Source organism: Nicotiana tabacum, chromosome 22 (genome assembly GCF_000715075.1).
Source record: "Nicotiana tabacum cultivar K326 chromosome 22, ASM71507v2, whole genome shotgun sequence".
Lineage (NCBI taxonomy): Eukaryota > Viridiplantae > Streptophyta > Magnoliopsida > Solanales > Solanaceae > Nicotiana > Nicotiana tabacum.
In genome coordinates, this window is record NC_134101.1 from 21,641,103 (window position 1) to 21,662,192 (window position 21,090).

Genomic DNA, 21,090 nt, shown 5'->3' on the forward strand with positions numbered 1-21,090 from the left:
AGTTTGGTATTGAGTAAAACAAATTCGAACCAAACCAAAATATAAATATATAGTTTTTATATATATGCCTTTAAGACTTTTTATAGAATTTTCTTTAAAAAATATCTAGAAATATTTGCGACTCTTCTGGCATGTAATATTTCGTTAAATATGAAGTGCTCCATTTTTATTAACTTTAAATAATTGGTTGTACGATCACTTTCTTATCAAGTGTTACTAAAATGCGTCAATCTCTTTGTTCTTCCATATTCATATGTCAAAATCTATCAAAATTCTTATATATCTTTTTCGAATTTGAAGTGAAATTTCGATAATTTAAAATTAAATAGAACATATCATTATTTAGGTATCATATTGATTTTTATACTTAATTACTAAATTTGGTTAACTTTGAAAGTGTACATCAACGAAAAATTAGTCAAACGACTAAAATAAATAAATATCATGTGTTATTAAGAAAATTCTCCTATAAGAATATTTTAATAGATCATATGTTTGTAAAAAAAATTAATTTTTACTAACACATATATTTACTTATCAAAAATTTGACAAAGTAAGATTAAAATAATATTCATCTAACAAAAAAAAAACCAGAAAATGCTGAAAACCCGGCAAAACCGAACCAATCCAAACCGATATAGTTGGTTTGGTTTGATTTTGATATAAACCGAACCAACTCGGTCCATTTGCACCCCTAATCATAATAGCTTTAATATTTCAAGATATTATTAAGTTAACGTTGTCAATATCCTGGAAATTTTGCAAAATGAATCAAGCCTATATGGCTGTAATATGAATTTAAAAGCAGCTCGATGTGGTGGTAATATGTAATTTACTTGATTCTAAAAAAATATCCCAAGTATTAATAATTTCTGCTAGGAAGAAGGTTAGCTACGATTTACAGCAAAGCCAGAATACAAAGAACCATAAAGTGATTGAAGCTCGAAATATACGAAGGAACAAATATTTTTAAAAAAATACGCAATGACTTGGAACAAAAGAAAGTGATATATTTTTTGTTCTTAAACAAGCATCCCCTCTAAAGAATGGCAGTTTTCCTTTGCATGTAACTATTATGCTCCCTTCGTTACAAAAATTTTGGACTACTATTGGGAACTTCTTCTGAAAATAGTACTCTGAAAAGACTTGGTACAAAAAAGATTTCAATGCTAGTAAAGAGTGGTATGGAGGAAAATGTTTTCCTTGAAAATATTTTTTTGGAAATTAAATAATTTTATCACTTATTTTTTCCAATTGGAGGAAAATAAGTTCACGAGGAAAATATTCTCTAGAATATTTAAGCAAACAAAACAAGGAAAAAATGAAAAACATTTTCCGAAAGATATTTTTCTTCATACCAAACAAGCAAAAACACCCGTAGTCTTTTGAAGATTTACGAGTATTTTGTGAGAATAATTCTCTTCCGGAAAAGAAACCGCTTCTCCAGAAAACATGTCTTTTAAGGAAACATTTTTCCACACTTCATGAAAAACATTAAACTTCACTCCCCCCCCCCCCCCAAAAGATGGGGGGGAACTGTGTTTCCGCAAGCGTATCTCAGTGTCATCATCCCAAAAGACATTAAATTTACAAATAGTTTCTGACCAAAATATAACCTGAGCTCCCACTGATACGACCCTTAAAATGGAGTTACCTCGTAATATTGTAACGAAGACCTTCTCAGCAAAATTTTGTAATATGATTTTCTTAGGACTTAGGGAGGGGAAAGGGACAGGGGCGTGCGAAAGCATTTCCCTTTTAGGCTTTTCTATAATACAAATTGACCACCCCTTATAATTCTATAATTGAGATTTGAGACATTGTAACTAGGGATCATGCCACCTGCCCAGGGCCTCTCCCATGCGAACCCGGTCTCCCTTTTTAATACAAAACCTGAATTCTGCTGACATGCTTATCGGAGCTTGGAAGACCAGAACCACTGTTGAACCCATATTGAAGGCTGCTAGCTGTAGAATTCAACGGAATCAAATAGAGAATTACTCAATTGATCTATATATTGTTTCGAATCAAAAATGGGAGAAAGTAATTGTACAACATTTACATACTATTATTTTGTCCATAAGATGTTGACATATTATTATACAAAGCTATTCTGGTATTCCCGAATATCCATGAACATATTTGCAACCTATGATGAGCGCTTCAAAATCAATTTCTTGGCTAGAGCCATAATAGCACTACCTAGCAAGAACTGTTTCTTCTAGTCTGTAATATGTGTATATATATTACGGATTGTAATGCAGGGATTAGTTATGTAGGGATTAGGAATACACGGATCGCTTCTTGTTGGTTGTTGGATTTATTGCACTAAAATTGGATATACAAGCTATCATTTGAAATATTTGTTTATTTTTTAAACTAAAAAGCAATGAGTTTACAATTATACCCTTGGATGCTTGACCTTCATTGGCTTCTAGGAAAAAGACAAGGGTAATTTCGTCCTTTTGGTGCTTTATCCATATATAAGTTATACATGGATAAGTTATTCCATTTTGTTGGTGGTATATGGTGTATTAAGTTATACATGATTCAAATTACAAACCAAACATTGGATAAACTTATACCAAATTATATATCACGGAAGATATCCGGGTGAAGGTGGGCGTGGTTTCCATGGAAGACAAGATGCGGGAAGCTAGGCTTAGATGGTTCGGGCACGTGCGGAGGAGAAGCATGGATTCCCCGGCAAGGAGGTGTGAACGGCTAGCCTTGACGGGTACGAGTAGAGGTAGAGGGCGGCTTAAGAAGTATTGGGCAGAGGTATGGGTGGCATGTGGGCCGGTTAGGACCGGGACCGGCCCAGGACCGCAAGCCCACATGGGCGGTGGGCCTAAACGGTCCTAACCGGATAGGACCGGGACCGTGGAGTGGTGGGCCGGGTAGTGGGCCGGTCTCATAGGGGAGGCCCGCGAGACCGGGACCGGCTGAGAAGTGGGCCGGTTCAAGCGGTCCTAAACGGTCCTCTCAACGGATAATTTTAAAATAAAATAAAAAAATTAACGGTTTGGCCATTTAAAAACTAGCGGTTTGGTCTGCCAAAATAGCCGTTGGCTATTTGCAAAATAGCTATTTAACCCCCCAAATTTTGTTTTAACCCCAAACTTTTTATAATTACACTTTTTCCCTATTTTCAACTATAAATACCCCCTCATTTTTTCATTTTTCTCACAAAATCATCAATCTCTCTCAATCTCTCTCTAATATTCTTCTATAATTGCTTACTTAATTGTTACAATTTATGCAAAATTGTGAAGTTGGTGAATTGAAGTCTTAAGTCTTCAACGATAATTATTTTTCAACAAGTTGTTCGTCAATTCGGTAAACTCGTTCCAACTCTTAAGTTTTAATATTATAGTTTTGTTTGTTTTATTTACTTTGCTTGATTAATTAAGATGGCTTATTCCCTAAAAAAAATGTTTAGTAAAAATAAGGGAAAATCCAAGAGTGGTGAATCTAGTGGCCAATCTGTTCCTCCTCCACTTCCCCCGGCTCCCCGGCCGAAACCCGTTACCCTTCCTACACCTGCTATTCTTGATAGCGATAATAGTTTATTACAATTTACCGAGAGTCAATTTTGCCATAATATTGCACCCGGTGAACAATTAAACCATGAATATATGAATGCTCTTTATGGTAATCCAACTATAAGATGTATATATAGTATAGTATAGTATATATATAGTATAGTATAGTGTGTGTGTGTATATATATATATATATATATATATATATATATATATATATATATATATATATAAAGATGTATATATAGTATATAAATCGAATATTAATGTATAAATCTTAAGATGTATATATAGTAAATCGAATATAGCTTATATATCTTAAGATGTATATATAGTATAGTATAGTATATATATTATAACGCATTGCTTTGAATATCTCTTTACAATATTTTTGTCTTTAAATTTGAATTAAAAAATTTTAGTGGCCAATCTGTTCCTCCTCCACTTCCCCCGGCTCCCCGGCCGAAACCTGTTACCCGTCCTACACCTGCTATTCTTGATAGCGATAATAGTTTATTACAATTTACCGAGAGTCAATTTTGCCATAATATTGCACCCGATGAACAATTAAACCATGAATATATGAATGCTCTTTATGGTAATCCAACTATTGATGAAAATGATGATGAAGAAATAGATTTTGATGAAACGCAACCGGATGACGATACACCCACTAGTCCTGCTCCTGAAATTAATCCAATTAATAATAATCCAGATGATCCCCCGTCTGACCCTCATATTAGTGCCCCTACTTTTTCTAGACAACCTTCTAAATGGGCAAATCGAATATAGCTTATATATCTTAAGATGTATATATAGTATAGTATAGTATATATATTATAACGCATTGCTTTGAATATCTCTTTACAATATTTTTGTCTTTAAATTTGAATTAAAAAATTTAGGTGACAATTCTATAATATAATTTACTAGGAATTGCCTTAGATATTTTTATTACCATTTTTTTCTCTAACTTGTATAAAAATAATTTAAAAAATAGAAAGTTTCCGTTGGGCCCGCTTAGGCCCAGGACCGGCCCACTTAACACGGGACCGCTAGTTCGTAATCCCGGTCCCGGACCGGTTCCAACGAGAAGCCCGCGAAGCCCGGGACCGCTTAGGACCGGACCACTTAGGACCGGGCCCGGCCCACATGCCACCTTTAGGCAGAGGTGATCAGGCAGGACATGGTGCGGCTTCAGATTTTCGAGGACATGGCCCTTGATAGGAAGTTGTGGAGGTCGAGCATTAAGGTCGTACGTTAGGAGATAGGAGGCTAGTCCGATAGTGTTGTGTCTTAGGCTGCTAGTAGCTCTTGTTGTGTCCATACTACTTCATTAGGGTTGCAGCCTTGCAGCTTAGGCTGTAGGAGGCTGGTTTGATAATGTTGTCTTAGGATGCTAGTGGCTCTTGTTGTGTCCTTATTACTTCCATTGTGTCTGTAGCATTGTGCCATTGTTACTACTTATTGTTATTGCTTTTCTTTCTGCTTTCTGGTTATTACGTTATTGGTGTTATCTTTCTGATTTCCTTTGATGTTACTGCTCCACTGTCCTTTACAATCGTCGTGAGTTGAGGGTCTATCGGAAACAATCTCTTTACTCCTCCGGAGTAGGGGTAAGATCTGCATACACACTACCCTCCCCAGACCCCACTTGTGGGATTACACTGGGTCATTGTTGTATATATATTACGGAACTTTATTAAAAAGGGGGAAAGAAAAGGAGAGGAGATCATTAGTGTAGTTTGGTAATATCTGCATTACAAGCCTAAAAGCCAAACTGCAAATCCATGCAATAAAAGTACAAACCATAGGTATAAAAAGAACGAATAGATCTAGCAGTTCATTGCAAAATGGGATTTATTTCTCGTACACACACATCAACTGGACAAGTAATATAATTTATCATGATATTTTGCATGCTCAAAAGATGCAACTGCAAGATGGGATTTATTTCTCGTACACACACATCAACTGGCCAAGTAATATAATTTATCATGATATTTTGCATGCTCAAAAGACGCCACAAAAACTGAAGTTTAGCATGCATATTTCTCTTCCAAACTAACATCAAATTTCAGGATGGTACCTCATCTCCTTTCTTCAGGAAAACACCAGTGCCTTTGGGTTCATATACCTGTTCTTCAGGAGGTTCTGGATGTAGCATCTTCTTCCATGGCCTATTTGTTCGCAGAGTTGGTTCAATGAAAAGCTGAAACATCAGAAAAAAGTTGAGTCAAACAGAACCAGGTGAAGGCCACGGTGGGATCTGCAAATGGGTATCACCGCGTACTTCATCCACACTATTAGTGGGTCTGTCTTCAATGAGCTAGTAATTGAGATTTCTTATATGAGTTGTCCACACTCATTATCTCTTGGTTGATTAATTATAGAGCGGTCAATATTGGTTTGGCCCGCTGGGCCGGCCCAACCCAGTCCGTAATTTAATGGTTTTGGGCTAAGATTTTTGGAGCCCATTCAAAAACGAGGCTTTTAAGCCAAGACCAAGTATGCATGTGGCCCATGAGGCTTGATCAAGGTTGGGTTGGGCCGGCCCGTGGGCTTAATAAACTTATTTAATTAAAAATATAAAATAATATAGAAAACTAAAAATAACAAGAGAAGTCCAATCTCAAACTGGTATTTAAATACTTTTTTCCTTAAAATTTTAGTTATTTCTTAATGTTTAACTAATTAACATTGCATATAATTATAGTGGGCCGGCCCATCCCAGTCCGTAAAATGCCAAAGCCCATGTGGGCTGGGCTAGGCCATCCCGTATTGACATCTCCAGTTAATTATATGCAACAGTGTCAGTTATGCTTCACTAGCCTGGTTACTACCGGGGTTTCTAATGGCAAAGTCGATGACACTGTATGACAATCAAAAGCTGATGCCTCTCAATTGTCTTAGTCATCCAACTCCAGTTTCTCTTTCTATTTATATATTATATTAAGCTCAGAAAATTTTTGTCCTTGCTAGTTTATATTGTAGAATTTCATAGCCATGATCCTTGTTGAAAAAATCATAGCCATGACAATGCACTCGAATGTCACGGCTTGCTTATAGAAATTCTTCAGGTCATTATTAGTGGGGGAAAGGGCCAAATATACCCCTCTACTTTCATATATTGTCTATATTTAACCTCTGTTATACTATCGGGCCAAATTTACCCCTTCCGTTATACTATCGGGCCAAATTTACCCCAACAATCAGCAAACTTTTAAAAATACCCCTTGATCTGTTAAGTAATCCAAAATCTCCCAAATTCATTTTATTTAAATCACTTGTTGTTCTTTTTGGTCCACTATTTTTGAAATAATTGGCATTTACCTGCTTTCTGAATTAAAGAAAAAAAATAAGAGAAAAAAATATTAAATGATACAACCGAATAAACAAAGTATAGTAAATTAAAAAATCTAAATTAGGTAGCTTTTCTAAATTCTAAAAGTATTTACAACATCCCAATTTTAATGAATTCATTGCACCAAATGTATGGAGACTTTGCAAGTATTAGTGATTGAAGTTGAAGTTTCTCGGAGACTTTACATTGTCTAATTCAATTTTGCTTTAATTAAATGCCTACATATTTTGCACTCTTAAGTTAGTCGATCGAACTCTATACTAACCAGGTAACGATAAAATATATTTGAATATACATGTATATACATGATGATCAGCTGCATATAATACACAATAAATAGACCCACTAAATTCTACGGTGTGTATATGATTGAAAAATAAATAAAATTTTAAACCAATTTTATTTATAACAAAAGAGAAATGGGTGCATTGGTAATAAAAAAAATTATGAATAATTTGTATAATCTAGTAACTTTAGCATTCACATCAATAGTAAATTTTGAAATTAAAATAGTGGACCAAGAAGAACAACAAGTGATTTAAATAAAAGGAATTTGGAAGATTTTGAATTACTTAACATATCAAGGGGTATTTTTAAAAGTTTGCTGATTGTAGGGGTAAATTTGGCCCGATAGTATAACGGTAGGGGTAAATTTGGTCCAACAGTATAACGGAGGTTAAATACAGACAATATATGAAAGTAGAAGGGTATATTTGGCCCTTTGTGGAGGAATAAATCTCATCTCGTGATTCATAATGCAATATTATCACTAAGGCACCTATCCAGATGTACCTACAGTGCAAAAGCCTAGAAGACTGATGATAAGTTTCTGCACAAGTAATAAATGAACACACACCCCCCCCCCCCCCCAAAAAAAAAAATAGTTTTGGATTAAAACCCCCCTTGCTCAGTTTAACTTAACAAAATTGAGTAGCTTGATAATGAAAAAGCTCCAGTGGGCAGTCCTCCTAAAAATATATTTACAGAGAAAAAAATGAATACTTGTATACAAACAGATAGCTGACACACTTTAAACATACAAAATTAAGTGTTCCGCCAAGGGACAAGCATCATAGCTAACCTCAATGGAGCCAATATTTGTTGCACCTATGGCTGCCATTGCCATAAAACCTTCTTGCCATTTACCTTCAAGCACAATCTGATAATAGGCAGAAATCACAAAAGAGAAAACACACATCATTTTGTTAGACATTGATAGTCACAGAGAGAATGAGCAAGAATAATCAGAAGAAAAAAAAATCAGAGGATATGGGAGGGACTAGGAATATGCAACTGAAAACAAGAACATTTTAACATTTGAAAGGAACAAACAAGTAAAAACATTCTATTAGGAGGACTTCTCTACAGGATTTGAACCCTGAATTCCAAGGTTTGCACCTACTTCATTGACCACTAGATCACACGTGGGACTACTATCGTCCTTATTGTGATACCTTGAGCACATATATTCCTTTAATTCAAAAAAAGTAGCAGGCTAATCAATCTCTGTACTCTTGATGCAATGGACTCCTTTGGTCCAACTGTCGGAAATTCCCAAATGAATTATTTAAAAGTAATGGAAAATGTCATTTGTTTTGCAAACAAAACGCAATTGGGTTTTCTTGCCCAATTTCATTCTATCCCAACCACGGTTAATTTCGTTGCTGGCAGACTTTTTCCTTCGATTTTGTGGTGATTCTCTTGTCTGGGATTTTTTTTTTGGGTGACTCGGAGGAAAATATATGGGAATTGCTTTTTACTCTAGTCACATGAAAAACACGTGATTTCTGTTAGTTTTAGTGGCCCCATTTGGATGTTCAGCCCATTGAACCAAAAGTGCTTAGTTTTAGCAAACTTAAAGGACCCTATATGCTCAAGATAATACAATAGGGACAAAACCAACCTTCAAACTTAACAGATGTTAATTTCAACTGGCTCACCAAGTTCTCCACAAAGAGGGACATACATGGCAGGTTCAATCATAACATTCCATGAGATTAAAAATTTATGCATAACTTGCTTCTGGTGCAAATAACAACAGCAATAACTACTTTATAACCTCTTTCGGAGAAGTCACCATCTCAAAAAGATCAAGAAAAAAATAGGGAATTGAACGCAACTACAGCATAGTTAATCAGAATTTACCCTTTCATTCTCCACGTAAAGATTTCTTATTGTCCTGGTAGCTCGTTCATTCATGGGAAAGAGACGACCTATCAAACAAATGAACGGAATAAATAAACCACCGGTAGGAAATTGAATAGGAAGACTTTACATGCATCAAATTTTCTTTTTCAATTGGAGGAGATGGTGACACTCGAAGCGGACTGTTGCTTTGATATCAAGTTAAATTGATCCCAAAGAGGTTGAATAAATATTTTTTAAAAAAAAAAAAAAAAGGTCAGCCCGGTGCACAAGGCATTCCGCGTTCACGCAGGGTTCGGGGAAGGGCCGCACCCCAAGAGGTGTGATGTAAAGAGCCTACCCTAATGCAAGCATTAGTGGTTGCTTCCACGGCTCGAATCCGTGACCTATAGGTCAGAAGGAGACAACTTTACTGTTGCTCCAAGGCTCCCCTTCCTTAAGAGGTCTCTTGAATGAATCTAAAAAAAAATATTTAGCCAATTGGACACTCTCACTACCAAGTCACATAATTCCTTTACAGGTGACTCAACCACACTGAGTGGCCTTAAGTTTGGCAAATTGATGTGTTAATACATTTTCCTATCGGGTACAAGTATCTGATTGTGTACAAACACGATGGTCATTATAGTAAAGTCCTCTACGTTAGTTTCAGTCACATAATATCTTTTCATTATCATATGAAATACGGTTAGAATATGCATGAAAACAGAGAATAACAGTAACCAACCCTCATGTGTTGAAGACACAAATACAGATATACCGGACTATCAATATCGACTAAATGAGAGTGTGGCTGACAAGGTAAAAGAACAAATCAGCCACAGTTTTCTAGACCCCTTTTGGGGGGGAAAGGATAGTGGGTAGGGCTAATCTTTCCCCCATATTAGTTTACTCACTGGTAATCATTCCATGTACAGGAATTGGGGAAAAAAAGGGCTTGAACTACAGGGATCTGATACCTGGCTTTCTTGGTATAAGTAGTTGTCTATATAGGCTGACAACGTTTCCTAGGTTGTTTCGGTATCAATAAATTATGGTAGCCAAAAGATCCTTTCTGCATGACCGGCGTATCCTTTCTATATCATTGAAACATGACTTTTTTGGGCAGGGTGGGGTAAAGGATGCGAGGTGAAGCGATCAAAAAGATAGGACAAATAGAAAACGTCACAAACAATAAGCCTAATATTGTGGATGAACTCTTTTTAACCAATGGATGCAAATGTGAAGACTTACCAGAGAAATGTCGACGACCAAGAACTTTCCAATCAACTGGTGAGTGTATGCGATGATAATCTCCAGGTCTCAAGTAAATCACACAGTAAAAGAGACCTTTCATTGGACTGCAATAAGTCAACTTTCAGTTTCAAATTAAGTAGCATTCTCTCCTTTATCACCAAGAAATTATTACCAAACGCAAACAAAAAGTAGAAAACATAAGGAAAGAAAAAAGGTTCACCTGATGACCGAGTACTACATGTTAGGCATCTGCTAACTAGATATAATTTGTCTAGTAGTATAGATGATCATTCCCATAAAAAGATGTATGTCGTCCAGAATGGTTTAAGAATCAAAATATACAGTTTTAAAGGAGTACTGGAAAAAGTGCCTTGGCAATTTTTTATATTCAAAATAGCCTAGTTGGCCTATTCTGCCAACAACCACTATGCATCAAAGAGATGATTAATTGAGGGTAACAGACATTTTCATAATATACCTAAGGTGTTAACATGTTGTAGTATATTATAGATATCCTCACAGCACACAGTTTAACATTCATGTGATTACCATGCTGGTGCAGGATCTCGGACTTTGGGAGAAGCCAATGAAACTCTCCACCAAGACTTTTGATTTGCATCATCCGTAGAACCTTCTTGCCCACCATCTTCATTTTTATTGTCATCAACCACAGCCATGGGAAGAAGGGAGCTGGCACCAAGAAGTGAAGAAGCAGAATAAGTGAATCCTTTGACTTGCTCAATCATAGCCCCAGCTTTTTTCAACTCGCCAAATTGGAGAACAGTACCATCAACTGGACTAACCTACAACCATATAAACCAACTCAAAAAGGTCAGAATATTTGATAATCTGCAATATTTTGAAACACCAAGAGAACCGAGAGATAACTAGGAAGCTGGTTACCAGTTACCAGACAACAGGGATTGCAATCAATAGGTCTGGTACCCTCTTTCAATCTTCTGACAAAAAACTCCCGTAAAGATGCATATTCTTCCAAAGGCAAAGCTACTTCTTCCAAGTCTGGATTCAAAAATGGAGTTCTCTAAATATTACCATCATCAAAAGCTTATCTTTACATTCGCAATGTGTCATAGAATAAATATGAAAATCTAAAGCATCAAACTTGTAAGAAGAATGTTCAGAGCATCACGAAGTAGAAACTAGAAATACTGCTTACTTGAATGAAATGCCCGAGCCCATCCTTTATATGCATATGGGCGCAGCCACATCGGAAGTTCCTGGTAGAGCATTGCATGGAGTCAAATTGATCCAGAACTTTTGACGAATCTTCTGCTATTTGAAATTGCTAGAGACTTACCACACTGGTCAAGGTACCCCAGAATCTAGAAATGGAGCGTAGTGGAAGCAATCTCATGAAAGTAGCCTACAATTGAGAAGGAAAATTATTTCCAGTAAGTTCAACATGAAAAACTGCATAGAATAATGTGGCAAGCTGAAAGATTAATTGCATAGGAAATAGAAATGCGTTCTTACCTTTGCATCAGGCCGGAATTCTAAAGCTCCCTTTTCTCTTGCCTCTTCAACCTGCGACTCAAAGAGGATTAGGAATGCTCCATGGGAGAAAACATAATATCTTAACTTGATGTCATCTGATTTTGCACAAACCAAAATAGAAACCCAACAGGCAATAGTTTGCTAACGGCATTAGATTTATGAGTTAGAACAATACCTTTTGATCATCATAAAGACGTCGGGCATGGAGAAGACCAAGCATAACTATAGTTGCGACTGTTGCACCAGGCAATAAGAGATTGCTACCTGCATACCAGTAGCCTCAAATCTCAGCTGCTGTGCCGTATGATAATATTGGGATAGGTTAACAAGTAACATGATTAAGCACTATTAAGTTATAATCTGATGGAGCATTATATATAGTTTTAAAGTTAAGGAACTACCAGTCCTTATTAATGGAAGCCCGGTTGGCTTTTTCTCTCCACAGAAAGGGTTAAGACAGGGAGATCCCTTATCCCCCTTCCTCTTCATTCTAGCCATGGAAGGACTTAGTCAGATGCTAGACAAAGCAACGCAGCTACAATGGATAGAAGGGTTCAGTGTTGGAAACTCTTCAATAGATTCCATCTCAGTTTCACACCTATTATATGCAGATGACACAATAATCTTTTGTGGTGCTAAAAGGTCTCAGGTACAATACCTCAATCTCACTCTACTCATATTTGAAGCAAGCCTACATATCAATATGTTAAAGAGTGTAATATACCCCGTCAATGAAGTCCCCGATTTGGAAGCTTTGGCTGCTATCTTATGATGTGATACTGGTACCTTTCCAACTACTTACTTGGGCCTCGCCTTGGGGGCTAAATACAAATCAGCTGATGTGTGGAATGGAGTCATTGAAAAGGTAGAAAAAAGACTGGCAACATGGCAGCTACAATACATTTCAATGGGTGGCAGATTGACCTTGATAAATAGTGTCTTGGACAGCATTCCAACCTATTGCATGTCACTCTTTCCTATGCCTAGTAAGGTCTTAAAACAACTGGACAAAGCCAGAAGAACCTTTCTATGGAAAGGTAACTCTGAAGCTCATAAGTTCCACCTTGTCAAATGGTCAAGAGCAATACAACCTAAATCCCAAGGTGGACTTGGAATCAGAGACCTAGCAAAGCACAACAAGAGCATGCTAATGAAATGGCTAGGGAGATTTGGAGATGAAGGCTCCAACTTATGGAAGGAGGTGGTTGCTGCCAAACATAGACAACAAACCCACTGGTGCACTGAAAACAACAGAGCACCTCATGGAGTAGGCCCTTGGAAGCACATCAGCAGCCTGTGGGAGGAATTCTCACAGAACATATCATTCAAGATTGGAAATGGGTTACATGTCAAGTTCTGGAAGGATAAATGGTTAGACACAAACACACTGAAGGACAACTATCCATCCTTATATCAGATAGCCAATGCTCCAAATTCAACAATAGCTCAAAACAGATCAGAAGGAACTTGGGACATCCTGTTTAGAAGGAACATGCAGGACTGGGAACTAGAAAGTCTACTGGAACTGTATGGAAGACTTGGGAACTTCTCTATGAATGAGCAAGCATCAGACAAACTCAAGTGGGGTAACTCTGAATCAGGCTCTTAGAGTGTGAAGGTAGGCTACAAACACTTCTGTGAGCAAAATGAAATCATCGACTCTTGGCCTTGGAAACTGATTTGGAAGACAAAACTGCCCACAAAAGTCATCTGCTACTCATGGACAGCTCTAAGGGGAGCTTGTCTCACACAAGATAATCTCTGTAGAAGGAGTTTCCAACTAGCTAATAGATGCTACATGTGCCAACAAAACTCAGAGTCTATTAACCATCTTCTTCTTCATTGCCCAGTAGCCACTTCCATGTGGTCTATGTTTTTTTTCCATTATGGGAATAAGCTGGACCGTACCTCAGGGCATTAAGGAAGCAGTTGAAGGGTGGAACAGGTGGAATGTTGACAGAGCCATCAGGAAAATCTGGAAGATGATCCCTCCTTGCATCTTTTGGGTTCTTTGGACAGAGAGGAATCGTAGATGTTTTGATGGAGTTTCCACTACTCCTCATTTTTTGAAAGCTAAAGGTCTAGTGTACCTTTTTAGTTAGAGCAACCTCACCCCTGTAAATAGCGTTGCCTCCTATCTAGATTTTATCAGTTCCCTTACTTTGACTTAGGCCATACTTTCGTTCTTGTGTTTTTTTGTTGTTAGCTCTCCGACTGGAATTGAATCACATTGTAATGGAGCTAACACTTTCCTATTTTGTATTTCTGCATCCTCTAGATGCCATCAATGAATCATCTTACTTCATCAAAAAAAAAAAAAAATAAGGAACCATGAATCAGATTGAATTTTCAGCAGTTCACAATAGCTATTCTGGGCAGGTAAAATATTACCATGAAAAACCCCATCAGACACGAGCCTTACATACGACCATAGTCAAATCAAAATCTCTAAAAAATAAAAAATAAAAATAAAAAACAGGAGGAGACCTCCAGTAGGCACAGCTCACTCCAGCTATCAACTCCACTTTCACTAGATTTAGTTTGGAATTTGCCACATAAGTCGTTGTGCTCTATTTTGTTAATGTGTTAATTTGTGTGCCTATATGAATAAGGCACAAGATAATATTGTATACTAACTTTATTCCAATCCACAGAGTTTCTTTAACCCAACACTTCATATTGGTAATAATTTTCCTGCATCAAATAGAATATTCACTTGACTATTTTAGGATTCTTTACCTTCCAACAGAATCTGATTTGCAGCCTCTGAATGTTTACTTTGACCAAGAAGAGTACTCAAATGATAAATCATCACTTACGAGTTGACAAACAACATTTTAAAGTAACATAAGCTCCATTACCTGACAACATCTTACCTTTCACTCTGGGTGGGTACCCTGTTAGACTCTCATAGTACTCCTCCATTTTAACCATCTCATTTTAATTCTATGTCTTACCTATTTATCTAGCACGCCATTGTCCAGAACAATAAACCTAGAATCTGAATTGTCTAAATCATTTTATTTAAGTTCCTTTGCTGTTGACGGTGGTGTCTAAGAAAACATGCGTGCATCTCGACTATTCCATTGATACAACTTTACCAACTTTCGGAGATAAATCAGAAAGTTCATCAATAGAATTAGAATTACAAAAATAATTTGAACTTTCACAATACATTAAAGTTCTCATCGCTCGTGACGGCCTCATTTCATATAAAATGCAACTCATTCACAAATTGTGTTTCAAACAGAGAAGTAAAATAGAGTTGTACCCTGAGAGCTGCTGTTACTACTACTACTGCCGCCACTATTGAGCGATGCTCGAGCTTCGGTGGCTTGTACCTTACGAAGAAAGGTAGTAAAATGGAAACGCTGTGCATTTAGATGATTGAGACGTCCATTGTAAGTGAAGCACGGAATTCTCTGGCAACCCCTGAATTTCATCTTCTTGTTAAATCTTCGAAGTGGGTTTTGTGGACTGCGTCTTGAATTGGTACACGAATTTCTTGTTAGGGTTGGGGTAAAATTTGATTAATTTTAAGAGATTCAATCATTAGGCTAAATAAATATAAAAGTTGTTATAAAATAAAAACGGTAAAGTAAAGAAATCGAATAGACAGATTGATATATTATTTAATTTCAAACTAATGTATATAATGAACTGAATTGTCCTTTATTTACAGAAGAAATAAAGTTGTTGTAAGCTGATACTACAAGCTCGTTGTAAGCTAGTACTGCAAGTTGTTGTGTAAGCTGCTGTGTAAGCTGTTTGTAAGCTGTTGTGTCAGTTGCTACTGCACCATATATAGATAATCTTCTACCAGGGGTAATATTTATCCATAATTGAGTACCAATAGGATAAATTTCTTCAAGATGCTTATTTTCAATAGAATACTAAATAGATAAATATATTTACGGTGGAGTCCCATATGTATAAGCTTTTTCAGGAAGCTTATTTACAATAGAGTACTAAACGAACATCCACAATATAATATATTTATAACACTTCTCCTTGGATGTTCATTAAAAGATATTGTGCCTCGTTAAAACCTTACTAGGAAAAATCCTAATAACGAAAAAAGAGTACACATATTTAGTAATACGCAATTCTAGCTACCTCATTAAAAACCTTACAAGAAAAATCCCATGGAAAAAACCTTAGTAAGGAAAAAAGAGTACAACGCATATTTCACTCCCCCTGATAAAAACCTTATTCCAAATATTTGAGTGTCTGCATTCCAATCTTGTATACCATCTTCCCAGAAGTTGAAGTTGGCAAAGTGAACAAATCTTTTAGATTGTCACTTGAACGGATTTGTTGCACATCGATGTCACCATTTTTCTGAAAATTATGTGTGTAGAATAATTTTGGTGAAATATGCTTCGTTCTATCTCCTTTTATAAATCACCCATTTAATTGGGCTATGCGTGTAGCATTGTTTTCGCATAATATTGTGGATTTTTTATCACATTCCAACTCATATTTTTCTCGAATAAAATGAACCACTGATCTCAACCATATGCATTCCCTACTTGCTTCATGAATAACTATTATCTCGATATGATTTGAAAAGGTAGCATCAGTATATTGCTTTGTGAAGCGCCATAATATGACAGTACCTCTACACGTAAACACATACCCGATTTGAGATCGAACTTTATGGGGATCAGATAAATAACCTGCATCTGCACAACCAATATGATCTGCACCACCTTTGTTAGCATTAGCAAGATATATAAGTGCACCAATTACACTCAAATAGAGTATTTCAGGACCAAGGAGTTCCTCATCCTCTTCTAGAGGTCGGAACGGATCCTTATTCACTTCATGTGATCAAACACCTATTTGGTGTACTTAATGGGTGTGCTTTGTCCATGTAAAAGCATTTTAAGACATTTTCTGTATAGGCAAATTGATGGATAAAGATCTCGTCTGCTAAATATTCAATTTGCAAACCAAGACAAAATTTTATTTTTCCAAGATCTTTCATCTCAAATTCTTTCTTAAGATATTTAATTGCCTTTTGGAGCTCTGCTGGAGTTCCAACAAGATTTACGTCATCAATATAAACAGCAAGTATAAAAAAATTCGGTGATGACATTTTCTTTATAAAAATACATTGACAAATAACATCATTTATGTAACCTTCTTTCAGCAAATATTCACTGCGGCGATTATATCACATGCGTTTATATTGATTTAAACCGTAAAAAGATCTTTGTAATTTGATCTAGTACATTTCTCGAGACTTTGAATTATATGCTTCAAGCATTTTAAATCCTTCACGAATCTTCATATTGATTTAATCAAATGAGTCATATAGGTTATGACTTGCATTTAAATAGCGTGACATCTTCAGGTGTCTGGACTATATACATGATCCTCACAATCTTTTATAATATCATGCACTATATTGGATTAAATATATCGTTGACGATCATTTTGTATCGGTTCCTAAGAGACATAACTTGTTGAGATCTCATCACTTTCTTTATTTTCAGGTACCTGAATTTCTTCTAGAGTTTCATGAAATGTTATGTCGTGGGCTCTTCTAGAGCTCATTTCCTCCTTATTATGATCATTTTGATCATTTGCTCCTATAATTTTTCAAGGATTGTTACCTTTGGAACTGATCAGTTTACTATGCTTCATGCGTGCAGTAAACTTTATCCTTTGGGGACTTTAATTTTAATAGGAGCATTTGCAACTGAAATATGATATTTAGTTTTGGATCAACAAATGCTTCTGGCATTTGACTTGAATTATCTTTTAAGTGAGGATTATATTAATGATAATTTAATTCATATAGTTGTTGTGTAAGCTGCTTGTAAGCTGCTAATCTAAGCTATTGTGTAAGTTGCTACTGCACCAGATATAGATAATCTTCTACCATAGGTAATATTTATTCATAACGGAGTACCAAAAGGATAAGCTTCTTCAGGAGGCTTATTTCCAATAGAGTACTAAATAGATAAATATATTTATGGCGGAGTCCCATATGGATAAGCTTCTTCAGGAAGCTTATTTACAACGGAGTACTAGATGAACATCCATAATATAATATATTTATAACAAAAGTGAAATTTTGTGTTCTTTTCTATACGTAGTTCATACTTTAATTATGTTCTACTCCTATTATTTAAAAGAGAAAGAATTGAAATATCTCTTTATAATACGAGATTGTTATGGAATAATATGAAATAAAGTAACACAAGAGAAATTTAGAGAGATAATACTAGATCTTTTCTTGATGATATATTCTCCCAATGAGTAGAGAAATCTTTTATTTATAAGAGAGTTGCTTGGTGACCAAGTAACTAGTCTTGGTGGCCAAGTAACAAATCTTGGTGAGCAAATAACTAATTTTAGTGACCAAGTAACTAGACTAGTTTATGACTAAGTTACTCCGAAGTAATTTCATAATACATGGATATCCACTCTTAATATTATTTATAACACTCTCCCTTGAATGTCCATTAGTAGATAATGTAACTCGTTAAAACCTTACTAGGAAAAAACTCAGTGAAAAAAATTATAGTGAACGAAAAAGAGTACACATGTTTAATAATACACTTTTTGATTGTCTCGTTAAAAACCTTGCAAGAAAAATTTAATGGGACAAAACCTTGTAAGAAAAAAAGAGTACAACGTGTATTAACTCCCCCTGATGAGAGTATCAATTCACATCTTTGAGCCTTTGCATCCCAATCTTGTACGCTAGCTTCTTGAAGGTTGACGTCGGTAGAGATTTGGTGAACAAATCAACCATATTATCACTTGAATGGATCGGTTGCACATTGATATCACCATTCTTTTGAAGATCATGTGTGAAAAATAAGTTTGGTGAAATGTGCTTTGTTCTGTCTCATTTTATGAATCCTCCCTTCAATTGAGTCATGCATGTTGCATTATCTTCGTACAAAATCGTGAGTATTTTATCACACTTCAAACCACATTTTCACGAATAAGATATACCCCAACCACACACATTCTAGACTTGCTTCATGAATAGCAATTATCTCTACATGATTAAATGAAGTAGCCACAATTGATTGCTTAGTCGATCGTCAAGACATGGCAGTGCCTCCACATATAAACATATAGCTTGTTTGAGATCGAGCCTTGTGTGGGACAGATAAATAACCAGCATCGGCATAACCAACTAGATCAGGACTGCAATCGTTGCCATAAAATAAGCCCATATCGGTAGTTCCTTTTAGATACCGCAATAGGTGTTTGATTCCATTACAATGTCTCCTTGTAGGAGCAGAGCTATATCTTGCTAAGACATTAATTGAAAAAGTTATGTCAAGCCTTGTAGTGTTAGCAAGATAAATTAGTGCACCAATGGCACTAAGATACGGTACTTCAGGACCAAGGAGCTCTTCATTCTTTTTTTGAGATCAGAATGGGTCCTTATTCACATCAAGTGGTCGAACAACCATCAGAGTACTTAGTAGATGTACTCCATATATGTAAAACTGTTTCAATACCTTTTCTATGTAGGCAAATTGATGAACAAAAATCATGTTTGCCAAATATTCAATTTGCAAACCAAGACATAATTTTGTCTTTCCGAGATCTTTCATCTCGAATTCCTTCTTTAATGCCACGACCCAAACTAACCTTGTCGTGATGGCGCCCATCGTGGAACTAGGCAAGCCGACTCATTTCCAAAATAAACCGATATTTTTATTTTAAAGATAATTTCAAGGCTATCTAATATAAAAAAAACCTTCGTAAAGGAGTTCAAATCAAAACAAAAGTACGGAAAGAAAAGCCCGACATCGGGGTGTCACTAGTTATGAGCATCTACTATAATTTATCTGACAATATCGAGACTAACATAGTCTGAGAAATAGATAAATACAACTAAAGGAAGATAAGAGGGAGAAGAGCAAGGCTGCGATCGCCAGGCAGCTACCTCGCTATCCCCGAGAAAATTTGTAACCAGAATAGTCAACAACCGCTACCGTGTCTAGCTACACCTGGATCTGCACACAAGGTGCAGGGAGTAACGTGAGTACGCTAACTCAGTAAGTAACAACAATAAATAAAGACTGAGCAGTAGTGACGAGCAATAAGCATATAAGGTTCATATCATGAAATCTCAGTAAAATACCACATGCTTTTAAAATCAGGGTTTGAATCAAAGCATCTCGTTTAAACCCAGTTCCAGTAAAATCATTTAAAGATATTTTTCAACAGTTTTCAAACAAAGGCTCAATGCAAGGTAAGCAAAAATGATGAAATCATAAACAGCCCTCCGGGTAAAATATCACTCATATACAGACCCTCGGGCAAACCTCACAGTCACTCGTATACAGACCCTCAGGCATACCTCACAATCACTCGTAAACAGCCCATCGGGCATACCTCACCATCACTCATGCCTTCCAGTCACTCAGCACTCGGCACTCACACTCAGTAGGTACATGCGCTCACTGGGGGTGTGTACACACTCCGGAGGGGCTCCTTCAGCCCAAACGCTATATCAAGCCAAATCATGGCACAAATCAATCAGGCCCTCGGCCTATATCAAACATGTTGCGGCGTGCAGCCCGATCCCATAAATATCCTCACAAATCATGCCCTCGGCCTCACTCAGTCATAAACCTCTCAAGCCACTCGGGCTCTCAGTAAAACAGGGTATTCAACCCAAAACAATATTTATATGCATCAAAATAGAGTAATAAAAACTGAGTTATACAGTAAACAGGTATAACCATGACTGAGTATAAATTTTCAATCAAATACAGTGAGGGGATAGTAAAAAAAGGCCCCTAAGGGTTCAAATAGCACTAGCACAAGGCCCAAACATGGCATTCAGCCCAATTTACAGAAACTCTTTCTAAAACACATAAGTATCATATAGTTTCAACAAAATATGCAACTTTACAGTTGCTATGGGACGAACCAAGTCACAATCCCCAATAGTGCACGCCCACACGCCCGTTACCTAGCATGTGTGTCACCTCAAATAGTAAAATAATACGAAATCTGGGGTTTCATACCCTCAGGACTAGATTTACAATCGTTACTTACCTCAAACCGGTCAAATCTCTACCCCGCGATGCTCTTGTCTCTCGACACGGCCTCCAAATGCTCTGAATCTATTCACAATCAGTACAATACCATCAATATACACTAATGGAATGAATTCCATAAGAAAAACTATCAATTTAGACCAAAAACCCGAAATTGGCTCAAACTTGGTCCCACGATTCGGAATTGGGTAAAAGTCACAAATTACGGACACCCATTCACTCACGAGTCCAACCATACT

General features: G+C 36.5%; 1 protein-coding gene across 1 annotated transcript; it reads right to left on the reverse strand.

The window, feature by feature from the left end:
- Positions 1 to 1,331: 1,331 nt before the first annotated feature.
- Positions 1,332 to 15,345, reverse strand: LOC107766174 (phosphatidylserine decarboxylase proenzyme 1, mitochondrial). The gene is made up of 12 exons (XM_075243892.1): positions 15,076 to 15,345; positions 11,980 to 12,068; positions 11,784 to 11,834; positions 11,608 to 11,673; positions 11,467 to 11,527; positions 11,200 to 11,309; positions 10,839 to 11,092; positions 10,287 to 10,393; positions 9,054 to 9,121; positions 7,990 to 8,067; positions 5,634 to 5,756; positions 1,332 to 1,967 (listed from the first exon to the last, which is right to left on the reverse strand). Exons 1-12 carry the CDS (start codon positions 15,245 to 15,247, stop codon positions 1,827 to 1,829), a joined length of 1,320 nt encoding a protein of 439 aa, XP_075099993.1. The 5' UTR covers positions 15,248 to 15,345; the 3' UTR covers positions 1,332 to 1,826.
- Positions 15,346 to 21,090: the final 5,745 nt, after the last annotated feature.